A 23,579-nucleotide genomic window follows, 5' to 3' on the forward strand; every position below is an offset into this window, starting at 1 on the left:
CTCCAAAAAGAAAAGAAAATCACATTTAACTGTTGATTTCTCAGCTATGGCAGTAGGATTTCCACTATTTACTAGCGAGGAAACTGAACTGGCAGCATTGAAGAATCAGACAGTGGGTTAATGGGAAAATGAGCTTTTCTCCCTAGAGCTGGAACAGAGGAGATGTTTGCAAAGCCACTGATTTCTAGGGTAGCTCCTCTTCATTGAACTTGTTGAAGGGTTTAGGAAAATTTGGTAATATTCAAGTTAACAGCTATTCCGTTCCTGAACTTCCTGGAAGACTTGTTCAACAGACATCCTGATTTCCAGCTTTCTGGCTTAATACCAAAGAAATGGCAACCTTTAATAAGTTGTCATCTATCTTGAAAACTTTTCTCTTGGAAGGAGATTCCATAATGCTTATTCTAGCTTTGTTTCTTATTCAGCAAGGTAAAATTTCTCAGTACCCTCTCTGTGTAAGTTACTGGGCTAGTTGCTTAGATTAGGGGTACTAAACTGTGGGAAGCAGGAAAGGCCTCTTGGAGAATTTGCACTTGAGTTGAGATTTGAAAGGGACTGAGAGGTAGAGATGAAAAGGGAGGAGCATTTTGCAAAGAGGGGACAGTCTGTGTCAAGGTTGAAAATGGAATAAGCTTTGTTGTATTCAGTGGCTTCAAATAGTCCAGTTTGACTGGAGCATGAAGTATGTAAAAGAGAGTATCATGAAATCTGTCAGGAGCTGGATTATGAAAGGCTTCCAGTGACAAAGGAGTTTGCATTTTATTATAAAGCCAATAGATTACTCAAAAAAATGACATTGTCAGAAGGTTACAAAAATCAGTTTGGTAGTTGTGTTGATAATAGATTAGAGGGGAGATCATTTGGGAGGCTTTTGAACAAGTTCAAATGAGAAGTGATGAAGACATGGTTGGGATGATTGGGGGTGTGAGTAGAGATGATGAATTTGAAGGAAATAGAATGATCAGACATGGCACTCTTAGCTTTGACTGTGGGACAAGGAGGGTAAGATATTCAGTAGACATTTGGAGCTCAGGAGAGTCTTCTACATGGACATGATAGTTGATTATGTCTTCAAGAGAGTGTAGAGGAGAGGAAGAGGCTAAAAGGAGTGGGATATGAATGATGAGCCTTCAAACAAAACTGAAAAAGATTGGTTAGACAGGTAGGAAGAAAACCATGAGTAAGTTCTGTCTTCAAATCCGAGTAGAGAGTCTCCAGAAAGGTTTGATTAGGAATGTCTTAAAGCAACAGAGAAGGCTAAGGATTTGGACAAAGCCTTGAATTTAGCAATAAGAAATGACTTTGGACTTGTGACATTGGAATATTTCCAATTGAAAGGTAGAAACAGGAGCCAGATCTCAAATCAGTAAGGGATTTAGAAGTGAGTTTGAGGTGAGAAAGTGAAAACAACAAGTTTAAATGACTCTTTCTAGCAGTTTGTCTGTGAAAAGAGAAGGGATTGGTATAGAATGGTTGTGAGGAATCTTTTTTTCTGCCAAGGGCCATTGGATAGTCATAACATCATTTGCCTGCTACATTTGGTCAAACAGTTAGTTCACTCCTAAAATATTCCTAGATTTATTGAATTTCAAATCCTGCCTATGGTGACAGCATCAGAACACAGCCCTTAAAGGACCCACAGGACAGGTGTATGTTATTGTCCCTTGTATAGAATAATATCAGATGTATAGAATAATGTTAATAGTACCAATTAGATGAAGGGATGTTAGGAAAAAATAAAGGGTTTTTTTAAGATATGGGATTTTTGAATGTTTTAAGGGAATAGAAAAGGAGCTAACAGATAAGGAAAGCTTGAAAATCAGCAAAAGAGAGGAGATGAATGAAGGGGACTAGTGCCTGGAGGAGATGGAATTGAAGTTCAAATTGACAGGGAACCCTACCTTGTGCTCCCAACACTGGAGCAAAGGAGGAGAATGAAGGCCTGTATCCCAAAGAACTTAAACAAAGATAAATACGGGTCATAAATAAAAAAGAAATCATTAATTAAGAGAGGGTATCTATCAAATGACTGAACACATCATGATATATATGAATGGAATGGAATACCATTGTTTGGTAAGAAATGATACAAGTGGTAATTTCAGAGAAACTGGATAAAACCTGTATGAGTTGACTCATAATAATCAAGAGAGCAGAACCAAAAGAACAATTAACAAATGAGCAGCAGCATTATAAACAAAGTCAACTTTTAAGAATTTTGATCAGTGTCATAATCAGTCATGATTCCAAAGGTCTGATGTACCTTACCATCCACCTCTTGACAGAGAATTATGGAATAAAGATGAGATAAATTTTTGGACATGGCCAATGCAGGAATTTATTTTGTTTGGCCAAGTATATTTGTTGTGAGAGTTTTTTTCCTTCTTTTCCATTTGGAAGAGGGGGGAAATGGAAGGGGGGAAAATATTGTTAATTGAAAAAAAAGATAAAAATTTTTATAAAAAATAAAATGAAAAATAGTATGATATAGTGAATAGATTCTTATGTGAATAAAATCCTGGTTCTAGATGTGTGTGTGTATATGCATACATATTTACATTCCATAAGAATTTGACAATGCTAATATTTTTTCTCTTTATGGTGATAATCAAAATTCACAGTGGACATCTTGATTTCAATATTTAAGTGTCTACTGTGAATTTTCTCCTAATTCAAGTTTCTGGGACCAAATAACAGCTGCTAGCAAAAGCCTGCTGCTCAGAAAACCCTCTTCCTTCCTGTCACATGCCTTATCATTTATATCTAATGAAATACATGCTTAAGATAACCATTCTTGGGGTGGGTAGAAAAAGTAAGACATTGTGTTAACAGGTTTTTGTGACTATTTGGAGAAAATGAATGTTAGCAGAAAAGACCATTTCTTTCTGTAGTATAGGGCAAGTCTACAAAAAAAAAAGGGCAGTTAAAATTTAGTGAGGATTTTAAAAAAGAAAAATAAAGACATTCATGTTGTTTTCAAATTAAGAACTAAGAACACAAAAGAGTTCTAGTACATAAAACATGCATTTTCTTTTTTTTGTGGATTTTCTTTTTCTTAATTGTTTTTTGAATTACATTTTTTCCTCAATCTTGTTTCCCTCTTCCCACCTCCACAGAAGGTAGTCTAATAGTCTTTACATTGTTTCCATGCTATATATTGATCAAATGAATGTGTTGAGAGAGAAATCATATCCTTAAGGAATCTTATATAAGAGATAGCAAAATTGCATAACTTTTTTTTAAATTAAACGTCTTTTAAACTCCACAATTCTTTCTTTGGATTCAGATGGTATTCTCAATTGCAGATACCCTAAAATTGTCCCTGATTGTTGCACATTGATGATTTGAGCAAATCCATTAAGATTGATCATCAACTCCATGTTGTTAATGATGAACAATGTTCTTCTGATTCTGCTCATCTCACTCAGCATCAATTCACACAAACATTCCCAGGCTTTTCTGAATTCCCATTGTTCCTGAAAACATGTATTTTCTATGTTCTGGGGAGTTAATTGAGGAAAAAAATATTAAGAAAGGTATCTGAAAAGTAGAGACAAAGAACAAAAGAAAACTCACACAGAATAATTTCATTAACATTTATTTAGTGAGTATACTGCATTTTTGTTTTCCTTCCACAGGAACAGAGGAGGTAAGAAAGACAAAGACAAAGCTTTAACTCAAAAGAGAATATCTCAATTGGTCCTGATACTTCTCTCTTGAAACTGAAGATGTTTAGATTTTTTTAAGTAAATATTTTCATTCAAAGAATGGTTAGTTCTTGTCTGATATCATCAGTTTACTCCAACAGGTGATTATCTGAACCTGCTACTATATGATTTCAGTCTCACACTTCTTCCTCTTTCTTTCTTGATTGGGTAGATAATGGAAAAGCTTGGGTCCTTAGCTTAAGACTTTCTACATATAACTTTTCTGGTATGAGGACTTGACTTTTTTCCTTTTTTTTTTTTAAGTTTTTGCAAGGCATTGGGGTTAAGTGGCTTGCGCAAGGCCACACAGCTAGATAATTATTAAGTGTCTGAGGCTGGATTTGAACTCAGGTACTCCTGACTCCAGGCCAGTGCTCTATCCACTCTGCTACCTAGCCACCCCTAGGACTTGACTTTTCACCTAGACTTTTAGGAAGTGTTCTTTTCTCCTGGAAAAACAGCTTCTTTAGTATCTCAGGATTTACGTTAACATTTTCCCTTTTAAATTTATGCAGAAGCCTTTGTTAGGCCTTGATTTCTTTTTACTATGTGAAAATTTTTTTACTTGGTTTTATTTTTATTCTTTATTTTTATTATTTTCTGTACTTCTAAAAGTTTATTTTGATTGCAAGTATCCACTGGATATCCCATGTTGTAAACATCAGAGACTTGCTGTCTCTTAAGTTAAATCCAGCAAAGGTATTTCACCCTTCCTCCCATCCCTATCCCACCAACAGATTCGAGACAGTATTTCATAATGTGTTGAAAGTTGACTTTGTCTCAAGCTCTGTCTCTTAAACATACTGACTGATATATACTGAATACTATGTATACATACATCTGTGTTCAGATCAAGATCTGAACCTGTGATCTCTCAATGCTCTAACCAACTGAGATAATATTAATATTATTTACATGGCAGCCCTTTAAAGTTTGTACAGCAGTTTATATGTTTTATCTTATTTGCTCCTTACCATGACCTTATGAAGTAGTTGTTATGTAAAGATAGTTTTCAACATTCATTTTTTGTAAGATTTTTGAATTCACATTTTTCTCCCCTCAAGACAGCAAGTTAAGCTGATGCAAGGTTATACATGTACAATGATGTTAAACATATTTCCATATGAAGTTGTGAAAGAAGAATCAGAACAAAAGGGAAAGACCATAAGAAAGGAAAAAAACAAAAAAATTTAAAAAATGGAAATAGTATGCTTTGATCTGGATTAGAATATCATAGTTCTTTTTCTGGATGTGGATGGCATTTTTTTCCCTTGTTTTTTCTTTTTAAAGATTTTATTTGAGTTTTGAGTTTTACAATTTTTCTCCCAATCTTACTTCCCACCCTGCCCCAGAAAGCAATCTGTCAGTCTTTATTTTGTCTTCATGTTGTACATTGATCCAAATTGAGTGTGATGAGAGAGAAATCATATCCTTAAGGAAGAAACAAAAAGTCTTAGAGATAACAAGATCAGACAATAAGATATCTGTTTTTTTTTTCTTAAAGGGAATAGTCCTTGAAATTTGTTTAAACTCCACAGCATTTTATCTGGATACAGATGGTATTCTCCATTGGGTGGCATTTTCCATCACAAATCTTTTGGAATTATCTTTGCTCACTATATATATTGTTGAGAAGAGCTATGTCTATCATAACTGATCATCATACAATGATGCTTTCGCTGAGTACGATGCTCTTGTTCTACTTAATTTGCTTGGCATCAGTTCACTTAAGCCTTTCCAGGTTTTTCTGAAATCTGCCTGTTCATGATTTCCTACTTTTTTAAAATTCATTTTAACATATTAAAAGCATTTTTCATGTTCTAACATTAACAAATACATTCAAAAGGTAAAGATTAAAAGGCAAGACCTCACAGTCATTTATTGTGATCATTATATTAAAAATACAACATTTTTTCTTTTTTTCATTTTTTAAAAATTTTTTCCAATTACATGTAGAGATAGTTTTCACCATTTTATGCAAGATTTTGAGTTCCATATTTTTCTCCTTCCTTCCCTTCCCTAATTCCTCCCTAAGACAGCAAGTAATTTGATATTAAAAGCAATGTTCTTTTTAAAAAATATTTTGTTTTTCCACCTATAAGCAGCAATAGTTTTTAACCAGTCTTTTTTTTGCAAAGTTTTGAGTTTTACATTTTTCTCCCTCTCTCTTTCCTCCCCCTCCCCCAACAGAAAGTAGTCTTCGAGAGACTATATTTATAACCATGCTAAACAATAGCTCTCTCATGTTATGAGAGAAGAATCAGATCTAAATGGAAATAAGAAAACATTAGAGAGAAAAAAATTACATAATACATAAAACAACTTTTAAAAATTGGAGCTAATAAGTTTTGGTCTTCATTTAATCTCCACAGTTCCTTCTCTGGATATAGTTAGTACTTTCCATCATAAATCTTTAAAAATTGACTTTGATTATTGTATTGATGAAATGAAAACGTCCATTGTGGTTGATCATCACCCCATGTTGTTGTTAGTGTCTATGTTCTTCTGGTTCTTCTCATTTTTTTGCATCAAATCATGTAAGTCTTTACAGGCTTTTCTGAAATCTTGTCCCTCATGACTTCTTATATAATAGTAGTGTTCCATTACATTCATATATCACAATTTGTTCTGCCATTCCCTAATTGATAGACAGCCTCTCTATTTTCAAGTTCTTTGCCGCCATGAAAAGAATGGCTGTGAATATTTTTATACCCTATTTCATGATTACTTCAGGAAATAGACCCAGTATTGGTATTGGAAAACACTATATCCTTAAGCCAAAGTCTCCTGGGGAAAAAAATCTTACAGAACTGCCCCCATTATACAGATGAGGAAACTAAGACCACGAAAAATTAAATGACTTGCCCAAGTCATGCAGCTTGCAAGTGTCTAAGCAGGTTTTGAATTCATATCTTGCTGCCTCCAGGTCCAGCATTCTATCCTCTGAACCACCAGTTTCCCTGGATTGAAGTTAGTGAAGACTTAAACTGGGAGGTTGTTGTGTAGTAGTCTAGAATAAGACAAATATTTTATTTGCTGATTGCCATCATTAATGGTAATAGAATTATAAAGTATGTAGGAAATTATGGGCAATTGAGGGCATGTAAACAGTGAGATTAGTATGTATTAGTCATTTTACATATTTTTGTAATTGTAAAAGATGAAATTTTATGATTTTATGAACATTTTGGTATTTTTGAGGATTTGTCTTTGTGTGTTATCACCTTTTAATTTTTCTTAGAGAGCAATGTCCTCATTTTCAATAAAAGGAAGATCAAGCATGTAAACTATAGACTTCTTACCTTCACATCAAACACTGGCAATTCTTTTTTTTAAATTTTCTTTCAATCAACAAAATTTAATTTTCTTTGTCTCCCACTTAACCTTGCCATTGGAAAAAAGAAAAATAAAGTAAAACTCTTGTAATAAATGTTTGTAGTAAGTGGTCTCTCTTTGAGAAGCCAGCATACTCTTAGGGTGCATGATCCCCCAAATAAACTATAGTCTTCCTTACTGATTATTGATTGATAGATTGGGAAGCTAAATGGTTCAGTGGTTAGAGCGCTGGCCCTGAAGTCAGGAGGACCTGAGTTCAAATCCATTGTCAACCATTTACTAGCTGTGTGACCTTGGGCAGGTCACTTAACCCTAATTGCCTCAAATCCAGGGCTATATTAAGTCATTTTGATTCATATCTAGCCACCAAGATCTGGATAGATCTGGAGGGGAAAGTGAGAATGGTGACTTAGCACAGCAACCTCCCCCCACCCCCAAATCAGTTCCAGTTCTTGTCATGGCATCACCTGTTGTCAAGGTCTTCTTTGAGAATGAAGGACAAGCTGATGGTAATCCCTTTAGAGGATCGGTCTCTTCCAACTCCCAACTGCCAGTACTTTCTCTCCCCCTTAGCTCTTACTAAGTAATGTGTAAATAAACCTTTTATGTCTTCTTTCCCCAAAAGAACTATAACAACAAAAACAAATGTTTAAAGTCAAGTAACACAAATTTCTTTTCTGGCTATGACCAAAAAGCAAGTCATTCTACACTCTGCTCTACTTCCATAATCTTTCTTTCTGTCAAGAGTAAGGTCATATCCTTCAGCATCAGTTTTGTGGAATCATGATTCAAAATTTTTTAAATAGCCCTGTTATTGTATAAATTGTTCTCTTTGTTTTACTTAGTTCATGGGTAATGCTGACTCATCATTTCCCCTGCCTTCCCCACCCCCCCAAACTCTCCCCTCTTCCTAACTTCCCTGTTACTACCCAAGGTACCACCATCCTTCTGTCAACTGGGCTGGAAACCCAGATATCTTTCTTGACTCCTCACTCTTACCCTGACCTCCATCCAATCACTTGCCAAATCCTGTTATTTCCATCTAGGTAACTTTCTCCTCTGATACTAAAACTTGATGGTAAAGGGAAACTCTCATAATCTCACACTGGCCCATATCAATCAAAGATTGGTCTCTCAATCTCAAGTCTCTCCCCATTCTTTTCCATCCTCCACTTAGCTGTCAAATTGGTCTTCCTAAAGGGCAGGTCTGACATCGACTCAGTAAACTCTAATGGCTCCCAATCTCTGCCATTCAAATACAAAATCCTTTGTTTTTCAGGTCCTTCAAACCTGATTCTTTCCACCTTTCCTGTTTTCTTGTATTTTATTCCCTTCCTTGTATTCTGTGAGCCAGTGACACTGACCTCCTTGATCTTAAATACATACATACCATGAAATCAAGGAGGTGATGTCATGACAAGCACATGAATTGGATTTGAATGAGGGTATGCTGTGCTAAGTCACCTACCTCACTTTCTCCTCCAGAATCATCTAGGTCCAGTGACCAGACATGAGTCAAGTTGACTGGAAATGGTCCTGGATGTGAGGCAATGAGGGTTATGTGTCATTCTACACTCTGTTCTACTTCCATAATCTTTCTTTCTGTCAAGAGTAAGGTCATATCCTTCAGCATCAGTTTTGTGGAATTATGATTCAAAATTTTTAAATAGCCCTGTTATTGTATAAATTGTTCTCTTTGTTTTACTTAGTTCATGGGTAATGCTGACTCATCATTTCCCCTGCCTCCCCCACCCCCCCAAACTCTCCCCTCTTCCTAACTTCCCTGTTACTACCCAAGGTACCACCATCCTTCTGTCAACTGGGCTGGAAACCCAGATATCTTTCTTGACTCCTCACTCTTACCCTGACCTCCATCCAATCACTTGCCAAATCCTGTTATTTCCATCTTGGTAACTTTCTCCTCTGATACTAAAACTTGATGGTAAAGGGAAACCCTCATAATCTCACACTGGCCCATATCAATCAAAGATTGGTCTCTCAATTTCAAGTCTCTCCCCATTCTTTTCCATCCTCCACTTAGCTGTCAAATTGGTCTTCCTAAAGGGCAGGTCTGACATCGACTCAGTAAACTCCAATGGCTCCCAATCTCTGCCATTCAAATATAAAATCCTTTGTTTTTCAGGTCCTTCAAACCTGATTCTTTCCACCTTTCCTGTTTTCTTGTATTTTATTCCCTTCCTTGTATTCTGTGAGCCAGTGACATTGACCTCCTTGATCTTAAATACATACATACCATGAAATCAAGGAGGTGATGTCATGACAAGCAAATGAATTGGATTTGAATGAGGGGATGCTGTGCTAAGTCACCTACCTCACTTTCTCCTCCAGAATCATCTAGGTCCAGTGACCAGACATGAGTCAAGTTGACTGGAAATGGCCCTGGATGTGAGTCAATGAGGGTTATGTGACTTACCCAAGGTCACACCACTAGTGAGAATTAAGTTTCTGAGGTTGGATTCAAACTCCTGTCCTCCTAACTCCAAGGTCAATGCTCTGTCTGCTACACCTAACTGCCCTTAGCATGGCCAGAACTGCCTGATTCTGGGCATTTTTACTGCCTCCCAGATTCCATTTTCCTTTAGGTCTCAGCTAAATCCCATCTTTTGCAAGAAAACTTTCCCAGTCTTACTGCCTTCTTTCTAATATTTCCCCCAATTTAGCTGATATACTTATCTTTGAATATAATTGTCTGCAGATTGTCTCCCTAATTAAACTGTAGGTTCCTTTGAGAGTGACTGTAGGGATTTTTGTTTAAGTGTTGGAGTTGAGATTTTTGGTTTTGTTTTTCCCCCCTTTCTTCGTAGCCCTAGGGCTTAGCATAGTATCTGGCTCTTAGTGGATGCTTGATAAGTGTTTGTTGACTGACAATTCCATAATGGATTGTTAAATGAATAGTTTATTAATACCTAAGAAAATAAGTTTTGATCACTGGACATAGCTAAACCCATTTCATTTTCTTGGTTTGGGGTACTACTAGCTCAGGTACAAGTGGCACAAATGTAGTGTATTTGGTATTTAGAAATATACGAAGTTTTTCATGATGCCTTATAGGAGGTGAAATCTGAGGTGAGAACACTGAAGATGTGGAGGTGGTGGGTGAGCCTGAAGTATATTTCAGGCATGGGAAAAATCTGGGCAAAGATATGGAGACAGAAGGCTGTTCTGTGGGCCAATTTGGCTAGATCATACAGTGCATGAAAGGAAAGTGTTGTGAACTAAGTCTGGAAAGGTTATCTGAAGCCAAATTTTGAAGGACTTTAAATGCCAGGTTGTTTGTATTTTTTTTGGAGGCAATATTTGTATTTTAAGGTTATTTTGCAACTATATATGAACAAAGAATTGGAGAGGAGAGCCTAGAAGCAGGGAAATGTATTTAGGTACCTTCTTTTAATTACTAATATTTTGTTTTTCCAATTATATGCAATAGTAGTTTCTACCAATCTTTTTTTGCAAGGTTTTGAATTTTACAACCCCCCCCTTTACTCCCCTCTCCTCCCAATAGAAAGCAATCTGATAGTTTTACATTTTTTCCATGATATGTATATATCAAGATTGAATGTGTTGAGGGGAAAAAACATATCCTTAAGGAAAAAAGAAAATATTAAGAGATAGCAAAATTATGCAATACATAAGACAATTTTTTTTTAAAAAATATTAAAGATAATACTCTTTGGTCTCCGTTTAAATTCCATAGTTCCTTCTCTGGATGCAGATCCCCTAAAGTTGTTCCTGATTATTGCACTGATGGAGTGATCAATCTATTAAGATTGGGATTCATCACTCCATGTTGTTATTAAAAGTGTACAATGTTCTTCTGGTTCTGCTCATCTCACTCAGCATCAATTCATACTAGTTTTTCCAGGTTTCTCTGAAATCCCATCCCTCCTGGTTTCTTATAGAACTGTAGTGTTCTGTCACATACATATACCACAATTTGTTCAGCCATTCCCCAATTGATGGGCATCCCCTCAATTTCCAATTCTTTGTCCCTACAAATAGAGTTGCTATGAATATTTTTGTACCTATGGGGTTTTTACCCTTTTTCCATGATCTCTTCAGGATACAGACCCAGTAGTGGTATTGCTGCACAGTTTTATAGCCCTTTGGGCATAATTCCAAAGTGCTCTCCAGAAAGGTTAGATCAGTCCACAGTTTAGGAGCCTTTTCTAACAGCCTAGACAAGAAGTGATGATGGCCAGACCTGGAATGCTAATCTTAAAAGCAAAAAAAAAAGGGGGGGGGGGAATGGATGAAGAGTAATTTTGGAGTTAATCAACAAGACTTGACAACTAGTTTGAATATGAGGTTAGGAGAGATTAAAGAGTCTGGGATAATTTTGAGATTATGAACATGGGTGACTGGAAAGAGATTGACTTCTTCTGCAGGAATAGGGACATTTAAGTGAAGGTAAGTCAAGGGAAAAGAAATAAATGATTCTTGTTTTCAGAGCCATAGGCTTGAACAACAAGGCAAGAGCATCTGAAGCTTTTCTCAACCAAACTTGAAGGTGCTAGCTCACCTTAGGCACATAGTAGCTATAGGTCCACAGGGAGCAAAACAGGATTCATTTGTTGTGGGTCAGCACAACCTTAAGCCCCCACTTCTCCACAGGTTCTGGGGAGTTGATGCAAGGCATTTCTTCCCAGTATTTTCCTGTGACCCCAACACCCTGAGTACTGAGAACTGTGTTTGGGACATCTTTCCCCCTTCCAGCTAAGTAGTAGCACCCTCAGCATCTTACGGTAATGGAACACTTGAGGGAGCCTATGATAAGCATTTCATTCACTGTTTCATACAAAGTTCCTTCCCCATTCTGCTTCTTGATTTATCTAATTCCCCCCAGCTGTGGGTCTCCTAAGAATGGAAGAATGCTTGCCTCTGATCCTACTTACTTCATCAGTTCTCACTCACCATCATTTTGAAGGAGAAAAAATGAATCCCAGAGAAGTGGGGAAGAAGGTATATACCCTCCCTGCCCCTGTCTTTCATTGAATGATCCCTGTAAAAATGGTCTCTATCTTTTAGTGAGTATAATTAGATAAAATAATCTACCATGTAATTTGCATTTGTACCCTTCCTTCATACAAGGCATGGTGTGGGTGAAGGAAGGTCTCACTGCTCCCTCTCAGGATACCTTACATAATTGCCTTGTATCTCATGTGTTAAAATGAGTAGTTACAGCCCTTTTTTGGACTCTATGACTTTGGAATGTTACTGGTGCAGCCAAGGAGTGGGCAGTTGTTGATGTATAACTGAAATTCCAAAGAAAGACTAGGCAGATTTGTGTATCTCACTTCAAGGAGCCATCTGCATAGAGATAATGACAGAACTTGTGGGAACTGATGTGATCGCAGAAAAGGTCCACAGAAGAGCCTAGAAGAGAAAGAGATGCCTATAAGTTAGGAGGCAAGAGATTATGGTTCAGTGAAGGACCAGTCATACAGGTAGGAGGAAAACCAGGAAAGAGTGTGAAAGACACAGAAAAAATGGTTGGCAATAGAGATCAGATGCAGAAAGACCAGGGCAGTCAAGTACCAAGAAAAGGCTATGAGATTGAGCAATGAAGAGAATAGTTGGTAACCATGGGAGCATTTCATCTGATTTTAAGAGGTTAAGAAGCAAAAGGTATAAAAATGGAGATAAAGAGTTTGTGAGTAAAAGAAGAAAGAATAATAAGATTACCAGGGGTGATGGCAAAATCAAGTAAAGACTTTAAAAATGGGAAAGAGAAATATTTGTAGGCTATGGGGAAAAGAGCCACAAGACAAAAAGCCTGAAGATGAGAGAGCATAATTAGGAAGAAATTTTCTGGAAGATTTGGGAGATGTTGGGTATAATTCAGGCTTGGGATTGATAGGGCTTTAGTGATGAAAGGGTAGGGATTAAAGGCAAGAAGGGGGTAAAGGAAGGACAGAGCAGACATAGTTGGGGACTCCCTGAGTAAGGGGTATGGGGGGTATCACTCTTGGTACCATTGGGGATGAAGAGCAGAAGTGGAAGGAGAGGGGTTTATGATCAGCTCTGGAGTGAGGAGATCAAGTATCTGTTAAATTCGAAAGGCATTTATTATAAAGTGCCTGATGTGCTAAACACTGGGATACAAAGACAACAACTTCTCTCACTCAGGAGTTTGTTTATATTCTTCTATGTGTGGTTGAGCCAGAGGAAGGCCAACAACATAGATGAACTGGAAGATCAGGGAGTTTGAGCAGTCATCAGTATGTTGAATGGTGGAGAAGAGGAGGACTGAAAAAGAGGAAAGTTTCCCAAGTATTGGTAGCAGAGTCTGGAACTGGCAGTGAAGAGTTAGGAGTATGCTTATTCATCTTTCTGTCTCTATTAGTCAGAAGACACATGGAAGAAAGAAGTAGGACAGCTAGGTTGCTCAGGAGATAGAGAACTGGACCTAGAGTCAGGGAGATCTAAGGTCAAATCCAGTGTCATGCACTTACTAGTTGTGTGACCCTTAGCAAATCATTTGCCTCTTTGACTCCATTTCTTCATCTTTAAAAAGAGTTGGAAAAGAAAATGGCAACCTACCTCCAGTGTCTTTGCCAAGAAAACTCCAAATGGGGTCACAGGCAGTCATGGTTGAACAGCAATAAACATTAAAGAAGTCAGAGCTGGAGATGATGATCTGGGTTACTGAAACTTCTGAGGAGGCAAAGAAAGGAGCTTGGCTCCTATGAGTGTAGGAAAAAATAGAGGGGAAGATATCCAGATAAAAGGAAAAGCTGATTAATGATAGAATGAGAATTTCATTTAAAGAGGTAAGTAAAATAGAGACTTTGGAATGGTGGAGCTGGAGGTGTGACTGAAGGGAGGGATAAGAAAGAAGAAGGTTAGTAGCAGAGGAAGATAATTTTCATACAGAGACTCTTATCAGGGATTAGAAAGGGAAATGTGAGCTTGCTAGCCAGAGGATACAGAAATACCTTTTGAGTGGGACTGAACTATAATACAAATTGGAAAGATTTTCTCTCTTTTAAATATCTCTCTCCAATAATTTCTTTTATTGGCTAAGAGTCTTTTCTTTCTATAATTAAGATAATTATCATTACTTTTTCTTCCAATTCTAAAAGTATTTGAATAATTGATTAATTTATTTTACTATCCTGTTGTCTCAAGGATTTTTATTGAATTCCATTCTACATTGTTTTGTTGTTTTGTTAAACTAGAGATTTAAAGTATTTTGTATGCCCTTGACTACAGTTCTGGGTTTTAAAAAAAATTCTATTGTATTAAATGTTTTCCATTTAAACCAGATAGTTTTGTTAGTTATAGCTTTATATGATAAATTGAGATCCCACAAAACAGGTGCCTTTTATAATTCACTCATTTATTTATTTATCTATCTATTTATTTATTTTTAGGTTTTTGCAAGGCAAATAGGGTTAAGTGACTTGCCCAAGGCCCACACAGCAAGGTAATTATTAAGTGTCTGAGGTTGGATTTGAACTCAGGTACTCCTGACTCCAGGGCAGGTGCTCTATCCACTGTGCCACCTAGCCACCCCAGTCTATTAGTTTTTACATTGTTTCCATGGTATATACATTAATCCAAGTTGATTGTGATGAGAGAGAAATCATATCCTTAAGGAAGAAACAAAGTATAAGGTATAGCAAAATTACATAATAAGATAATATATATTTTTTTAATTAAAGGTAATAATCTTTGGTTTTTGTTCAAATTCCACAATTCTTTCTCGGGATACAGATGTAATTCTCCATCACAGATACCCCAAAATTGTGCCTGATTGTTGGACTGTTGGAATGAGCAAGTCCATTAAGGTTGACCATCACACCCATGTTGCTGCTGTTAGGGTGTACAGTGTTCTTCTGGTTCTGCTCATCTCACTCAGCATCAGTTCATGCAAATCCTTCCAGGCTTCCCTGTATTTCCATTCCTCCTGGTTTCTAATAGAACAATAGCATTCTATCACATACATATACCACAGTTTGTTAAGCCATTCACCACATAATTTCCAATTTCTTGCCACCACAAACAGGGTTGCTATGAATATTTTTGTTCACGTGATCTTTTTGCCCTTTTTTCATGTTTTCTTCAGGTTATAGACCCAGTAGTGGTATTGCTGGATCAAAGGGTATGCACATTTTTGTTACCTTTTGGACATAATTCCAAATTCTCTCCAGGAATGTTGGATGAATTTACAGCTCCACCAACAATGTATTAGTGTCCCAGATTTCCCACATCCCTTCCAACATTGACCATTGTACTTTCTGGCCATATTGGCCAGTCAAACAGGTGCCTTTTTTCAAATTCTTTTGGAAACTTTTTTTCTAATTCTCCCTAGTTATCCTTACTTGTTTGTTTTTGTATATTATTAAATCTGTAAATTAAATGATTTTTTATTAAATATTAGTTTTATTTAACCATGTGCATTGACTATTCCTTTGTGTTAAAGTTTCTTTATATTTGTCTCTAGAGTTTCTTGTATCTTGGTAGGTTAATTCTCAGGTATTGGATACATTTTGTCAGTGTTAGAAAGGTTCTCTCCAAATCTACAGATAACTTATGAGGTTAAAAAAAATTAATTATATCCCTGTTCATTGAGTAGCCTAGCCTTCTAATTGGTCCTCAGGACATTGTTATTAGCTGCTTAGAGAACTCTGGTTTCTTTCTGGTTCTCAGCTATGCCATAGATAGTGAGACTAAAAGATGGTTGAGTTGCAGATAAGTGGGGTCTTATTTTGCTGAGTAATATTCATGGAGTGCAACTATTCTTTTGGCTTGATGACCATTTTCCTTAATAATTCATTTCAATAGTGAAGGTTTTGTTTTTGTTCTGAACTATGATTTTTCCTACAGCTAAAAAAAGTCTGATAATACAAAAATTATAGTAGGAAGTTAGCCACTGCAGTGATTTGACATCCTTTCTGTTTTATCCTGATGTTGTGAGAACAGCCTTTTTCTTTTGAAGTGCATAGTTCCTGACTGATTGATATGTTCCTCTCTTTTCCTTAATTGACAGATAACCTTTGGTCCACAGCTCAACATCAACTTCAAAGTCAGTTTTCAATCTTAAATAATCTAATAACTTGAAAATGTGATATTTCTCCTGAGATCTTAGACTTTTGACAGAGCTGAAGATTGTTGAAAAGGGTTCCCTCATTATTTACCTCATCAAGGGTGAGCTCTGAGCTCTCTTAAACGTGTTTTAATTCCTATTACTTAATGCTGCCAAAGATTGCTTTCCAAGGTATTGTGTCCCGTTAGGAAAATACACCCCTTTTTTTGCTGACTTAGTTTATTTGTTGTGACTAAGTGATGCTTAGTGTGGTTTTTGTAAAACTTTTTAATCTTAGATTCAGGACCATGTTATATCACTAGATAAAACTGTATATTTGTACTACAGAGATTTAACAGTCCCTTGAAGCTGAAGGAAACCTTTCAATAACTTTACAGATGATCAAAAATTTTGTTACCCAGTATTTTGGTATTGAGCCTCTTTGAGCTTGAACAACAATGATGGTCAATCTCAGGAGATGTCCTTGAGATCTCCCAGCTTGGAGGACCATGCCAGAGTTTGTTCCACTGCCCTAGCCTATGAGAAACCAGAGTCACTCTCGTGCCTGAAGAGCCAGAGGAGTAGATTGTAGTCTTGTGGACACAGCATGAGTCAGCAAAACATATCCATGAGACCAGAACTTATTATTAGCAGTGTGTTTTTTTTTAATTGCATATTACCTTTAACAAGGGAATAACAAAATTTTCCTGTTTGTTTCTAGGTCCCCTTCTGGACTTTTTTTCTTCTACATTTTTTACCAGATAATTTTTGACTGCCTTTATTATTTTGTAATTCTAGTATTTCCTAGAGGCTAAAAAATAGATTGGACCCTGGTCCTGAAATTAGGAAGGCTGCAGTTCACATCCAGCCCTGGTATTTACTAACTGTATGACTCTGAGCAAGTTACTTAACCTCTGCTTGCCTTAGTATCCTTATCTGTAAAATAGGGAAAATAATGATTCCTCTGATTCAGGCTTGTTGTGAGTATAAAATGAGATATTTGTAAGGCACTTTGCACCATTTAAACAGTGCTATATAAATGCGGGTGATTGTTATTATGTGTATATTTTGATTGTTTTCTTCATTCTTTATTCCTTTTTATCCTTCATATTTGTTATTTCTTATGTTGCAGTACTTTGTTCTGTTCATGTGTCATAGTTTGTTCAGCTCTTCCCCAATCTTTGAACATCTAGATGGTGTCTAATTTTTGTCATTGTGAATAAAACTCCTGTGAATATATTTGTTTAGATCCTTTTTTCCCTTTCAGCAGTATTTAGGATTTAATCCTAATCACATCTTTGCCTTAATTAAACATGTCTTCAGATTTAATGTTCTCCATCTTGACCTCTTCAACTTTTTGCCTGTATGTGGATTGGTTCAGATCAGATCAAAACTGATTTGAACCTCCTACTCTGGTTGAGACGGTGATTTTGAGAAGAGTGAATGTTACCATCACATTATGGATAGTGATAACTTTAATGTCATCTGGAGAGCAGGAGTACATGTCCCTTCCTATTTTCTGACCTTTTGAAAATTTAAATTATTTTAATCTTCTGACAGGTAACCTGGGAGGAAGGGTAGGGCTACAGCTCAGAATGAAGACACTTTCTAGGATAGGCTTGTAGTTTAAAGACTTCCGTGTTAATGATCTTTGTTTTTAGCAGTTAATGATCTTTGTTTTATTCAGTCTTACATATATATGGGATGTGGTTGCTCAGATTAATATTGATGCTATTCATGATTCAGAAGAATCACTTTTTGCATTTTTCAACCATCCAAGTAGTATCTAGTTGACCTGCATTAATAATGTGTATTAACTTTGCCTGTTTTTAGTATTAAATTCTTGGTGACCTTCCCTTTGAGACTCTAGTTTCTACATAGTTACTGGTGTTTTATTCTCTCCCCTAGTCCATGAGCTTCTTGAGACCAAGTTCTGTTTTTGTTTTTCTTTGTGTCCTCAGTAATTAACCCTTGGGATGACACATACTGCATTTTTAATAAATAGAATCCTGAGCCAGACTAGAGGGTGTGGTTGCATGTGCCAGGACATTTCAGAATTGCCTCACCTCAAGTGCTGCTTCCCAGGCCAGTGGAATCTTTGAATCCATTTGATTTACTCTTTGTCTTCAGTCACTTAATTTTTTATTTGGTCTTTGTGTCTCCAATATCTTGCACATGATAAGAAATTAAAATCATACTTATTGTGCTGAGTTGAATTAGAGTAGTAATCCAGAGATTTAGGGTTGAATTATCGTGGGTTGAGCTTTCTAGACAATAAAAAGGCTCACTGAATTCCAGGTTCTTAAACTGCCTTTTAAAACAATTACGCATATAAAACTAAATATAATTAATTTAATAATCTTAATTTTCTTTAATTTGTTTTGTAGCTTTATTGCCTTTTAAAACCAGCCTTCTTTGGCTAAAAGTCATCATCATCAATTATTTTGAGGAGCAGCTATTTTGAACTAAAGATGTAACATGGAAATAATAATAATAATGATAATGATAATTAGCATTTATATGGCACTTTAAAGTTTACCAAGTATTGTACATTTGTTATGTCACTGAATCCTTGAAGAGAGGTAGATACTATTATTATTCCCCTTTTTGCAGATGAGGATTCATATTGAGAAGAGGTTTAAGTGATTTGCCCAAGCTTGTTTAACTGACAAATGTCTGAGGGAGAATTTGAATTCATAATGGTGAAGAACATTGAGGTAGCATGTAGAAAGGGACCTGAATTTGGAATCAGAGCTTCTGAGTTTAATCCTGTCTTTGCTGTTGATCACCCCCTTCTCCTTGATAATCATTTTCTCCCAAGATTTCCAGGATATGCTGTCACTTGGTTCTCCTCCTATTTGACCACTTTGCTCAATTCTCTTCCACATCATGTCCTCTTCTCTGGGCCTGTCCTGTGCTCTTTTGTCTTCTTCCTCTTCATTGCTTCACTTGCTGGTCTTATCAGATTCCCAGCCTGTCCATCCTGCCCCAAATTCTCTGCTGTCCTCTGATCTCAGCTCTCCAATTGCCTCTCAGACGCCTCAAACTGAATGCCCAGTATGCATCTTAACCCCAGTAGGTTCAAAACAGAACTCATTATCATCCCCACCCCCAACCCTTCTCCCTCTTCTCATCTTCTCTATTACTATGGAGGGCAATACCATCCTTCTAGTCCCTTAGGCTTACAAGCTAGGAGTCATCCTGGATTCCTCACTATCTTTCATCACCGTCTCCAATCTGTTACCAAGGTCTTTAGGTTTCCCCTTTGAATCATCTCTGGAGTACAGCCTCTTTTCTCCTCTCATACTACCAGTACCTGGGCTGGTCCTCATTATCTCACTTCTTGAATATTGAAATAGCCTTCTTATGGGTCTGCCTCCCTTAAGTCTCTCCTCACTCCAGTCTAACTTTTATTTAGCCACTGAAGTGATTTTACTAAGGTATAGGTCTGACCATTTTACCTTCTACCCAATAAACTCTAGTGGCTTATTATTGCCTCCAGGATCAAATATAAGATCATCTGTTTGACATTCAAAGGGTTTCCAAACCAAGCTCCTTCCTACCTTTCCAGTCTTCTTATACCTTACTCCCCAATATGTGTACACTTTGATCTGATGACATAGGCCTCCTGGCTGTTCCACGAACAAGACACTCCATCTCTTGGTTCTAAGTTTTTTTTTTCAATTGTCTCCCATGTCTGGAATGCTTTATCTCCAACTACACCCTGACTTCCTTTAAATCCCAACTAAAATCCACCTTCTCCAGGAAGCCTTCCCCAACTGCTCTTAATTATTTCCTACTTATCTCATTCATATATATATATATATATATATATATATATATATATATATATATATATATATATTATATGACTCCAGTATTTACTTTCTTGAAGTCCTTGCCAGCAGCTTGCTTTTTGCTCATTTGCTTCATTCTGAAAAGTAGAATGAAATATAGGTAGCAAGCAACTGGGTAACTTCTTTGCTAGAGGAAATAACTAATTCCCTGCTAAATTAATAAAACTCAGACTAAAACAGCCTTCTCTCAGGTGGTTTTCTTGTCCTATAGAAAATCACCTTCTCTTTGTCCAATGGTTTTTCAGTGTTGTTTCAGTGTTTCTGTTATACATAAAGGACCACATAAGGGGTGGTCCCTGCTGACTTACCTCTCTGTTCTTCTAACTTTGTCCTAGTTTCCTCATGACATGCAGGAAAGAGGAGAAAAATAAATCAGTTGATAGTTAGCATTTTTATAGATCTGTGAGGAGAAGACCAACAGACATAAAGATGGTGCCTGCCCTTTGACTGCTTAACTTATCTTAGACAAAACAAACACACCCTCTTAATTTAGGTGTCCATTCTAAGGTTTACACAAAGTTCTTATCAACTCTTCTAGTCCTTCCCTTACTCAGATGAAGATTTTTTTTGTACCTTGAAGGAGTATAATATATTGCAATACAAATGACTGGTGCTTCCTTTCCTAACTGAGGAAATTAGATAGGAGTGTATAGTGGTAGGGTCTAAGGAATGACAGTGGAAAAATGTCCCCAAGGACATGAGTACCTGAGTTCAAATTCGACCTCAGACACTTAATAATTACCTAGCTGTGTGGCCTTGGGCAAGCCACTTAACCCTGTTGCTTTGCAAAAACTAAAAAAACAAAAAAAAAACCTTTCATGTCAAAGCAAATAGTTTTAACACATTTGGAATGTTCAGTCTTTTTGTCAGACACTTATCAGCCAAATCCACCTTTAGTTGTTTAAGGCCTAATGAACCAAAGAGTAGAGTGGAGTGATCTGTTATTTGCTATGTTGTATATGGTATCATGACAGCATAGTGTTGTATTATTCTTTTCAAGCTTGAATTTTTTTTATCTAAATGACACTTTTTCCCCCTCTTTCTTAGGAAATACACACCAATGAAAAGGAAGTAACAGAGAAGGAAGTAAATCTTCACTTGTTACCAGGTAATAGACTGTTAGAATTGTATACTGTAAACAACTAAGTCAACATAAAAATTACTTCATTTCTAATGTTACTATATATATATATATATATATATATATATATATATATATATATATATATATATATACACTCCTTTGTCTTCAGCCAAAGGCACAGAGTGAAATCAGTACCTACCCTCCTTGGGGAAGGGGACAAGGGAGACTTGTGTACAAGGTGGGCTTGAGTCAAGTCTCAAAGAAAAAAAACTTGGGGTTCTAAGAGTTATGAAAGAAAAGTATTCTAGGCCTGGGAACAGCTGTCATAAAGGCATCAAGATGGGAATGGAGTGTGAAGTGTGAGAAACAGCAAATAAACCACTCTGTCCATACCATAGAATGTGTGCTAGGGAACAATGTGTAGAAATACCAGAAATAGGAAGAGTTTTAACTGGCAAGCATGTTTATATCTTTCCTAAAAAATAGAATAAAAGGGAGCCTTTGATGTTTACTGGAGTGGTGTGGGGGGCAGTAGGGGGGGAGTAGATGTTCATCAGAGAGCACTTTGATGATCCTGTGGAATATAGATTAGTATGGATCAAGATTCGAGGTAGAAAGGTAAATTGGAAGATGATTACAATTGTCTAGGCAACAGATGATGAGGGTCTGATCTAGGGTGGTAACTACACAAGTAGAAGAGGAATAAGTTGTATACCAGAGATATTGTGAAGTTAAAAACAAGATTTAGTAACTTGATTGGATTTGTGTGCTGAGAGATGATGAGTAGTAAAAATGCTAATGAGGTTGTGAAGCTTGGTGACCAGAGGGACTGTAGTATCCACAGTAACAAAAATAAAAGCATTTGGATTGGAGAGAGGGGAGGGAAAATAATAATGAGTTTTTTTCTGGATATTTTAAATTTGAAAGGCGCTTATAGGGCTGTCAGTTTAAAATGTCCAGTAAGGCAGTTAAGGAGAAAAAGGGGGCTATATCTATGGATCTCTGATTTATCTGCATAGAGATAATAATTGAACCTCTGGCAACTGATGAGATCATCAAGAAAGATAGTATGGAGATAAAGGAAAAGAAGACCAGGTCAGAGCCTTGTAGGACACTTCCAGTTAGTGGGTATGACATGGAAGATCCATCAAAAGAGATCAAGGAGTTATCACATAGTAGAAACAAAACTAAGAGAGCATAATGTGACAGAGACCCTAGAGAAGAGAGAGATTCAGGAGGAGAAGGGGATCAGCAGTCCCTTATGTTGCAGGTGGTAAAAAAAAGTAAGGATTGAGGATTGGGTTTGGCAATTAGGAGAGAGTATTTTCAGTTAAATGGTGGATGAGTCAGTAGCCAGATTGCAGTGGGGTTTAGAAAAGAGTTGAGAATATGGTAAATGGGAGTACTAAGTAAAGATCACTTTTTGAAGTTTAACAGAGAGGGAGAAGGAGCTTTAGGATGGAAGGTAGTTGGGGATAGTAGGAGCTAGTGAGGGTTTTCTTTTATTTTTTAAGGATAAGGGAAACATTTGGGTGTCCTTAAAAGTAGCAGGAAAGAAAAAAAGAAAGAAGGAAGAAAGAAAGAGGGGGCGGAGCCAAGATGGTGACAAGAAGGGATCAAGTCTTAGGCGCTCTCTGATAAAACATGTAAGGACTCTAACTAAACTTTCAAGAAACAGAACCCACAAAGGGAACCAGTGAGGCAGTTCTCCTACTCAAGGTAACCTGAAAAAGAGCAGAAAGGCTCTGCTTCCCTGGGTTGGAGGGGAGGCCCGCCAGAGGGGTGGCCCTACAGACTGAAAGAACTTCAGCCTCCCGGAGGCAGCCCCAGGGCACTGGGAGCCGTGTCACAGCAGTGGAGGTACTCCTGGGGAGCACCAGGAACAAAATGGGGAACAGTGGGGGACCTCTGCCAGAGGGAGCAGCCCTCAGGGCACACAGCCAGCAGCTTGGTCTTTCCCCAGCCCTGATCCAGGAAACAGAAGCAGGCGGAGCCTGTAAGCAGGAGCCCCCCAGGGCATGAGCCCATTGAGCAGAGGGAGGGGAGTGAAGAGAAACTGTAGATCTCTGTCCTCTGCGCCTGGAACAGGACTCTGGGGCTCTGACCACATTCAGATCCTGATCCCAGTCTAGGGCCCCACCCCCCTCGGCCCTGTGGCTGAGGGGGCGCTTATGGTCATTCACAGACTAGGAGGGAGGACAGAACCTCACACACCGAGACCCTTGTGGGAGTGTCCCAAAAGCTCAGGAAGAACCCCCCAAACCAGGCCCAGGCTGGGAAAATGAGCAAGCAGAGAAATAAGAGGAAGACCATTGAGAAATATTTTGCTCATGAGCCCAAGAAGGATCAAAATACTCAGTCTGAAGATGAGGAGGGTACAAGCTCCTGCATCTAAAGACTCCAAGCAAAACAGAAATTGGGTTCAGGCTATGACAGAGCTCAAGAAAGACTTTGAAAATCAAGAAGAAAAGAAGAAAAGAAGAAAAACTGGGAAAAGAAAGAGATGCAGGAAAAACATGAAAATGAAGTCAGCAGCTTAGTCAAGG

At 37.4% G+C, this 23,579-nt stretch overlaps 1 protein-coding gene across 1 annotated transcript in view; it reads left to right on the plus strand.

Annotated features, from left to right (window-relative positions):
- Positions 1 to 23,579, plus strand: part of MTMR12 (myotubularin related protein 12) — a 107,230-nt gene that overhangs the window by 19,694 nt on the left and 63,957 nt on the right. The window contains exon 2 of the mRNA XM_074202543.1: positions 20,997 to 21,057. Within this exon, the coding sequence (XP_074058644.1) occupies positions 20,997 to 21,057 (61 nt within the window). The remainder of the gene's footprint in view (positions 1 to 20,996; positions 21,058 to 23,579) is intronic.

The sequence above is a fragment of the Macrotis lagotis genome, chromosome X, assembly GCF_037893015.1.
Source record: "Macrotis lagotis isolate mMagLag1 chromosome X, bilby.v1.9.chrom.fasta, whole genome shotgun sequence".
NCBI lineage: Eukaryota > Metazoa > Chordata > Mammalia > Peramelemorphia > Peramelidae > Macrotis > Macrotis lagotis.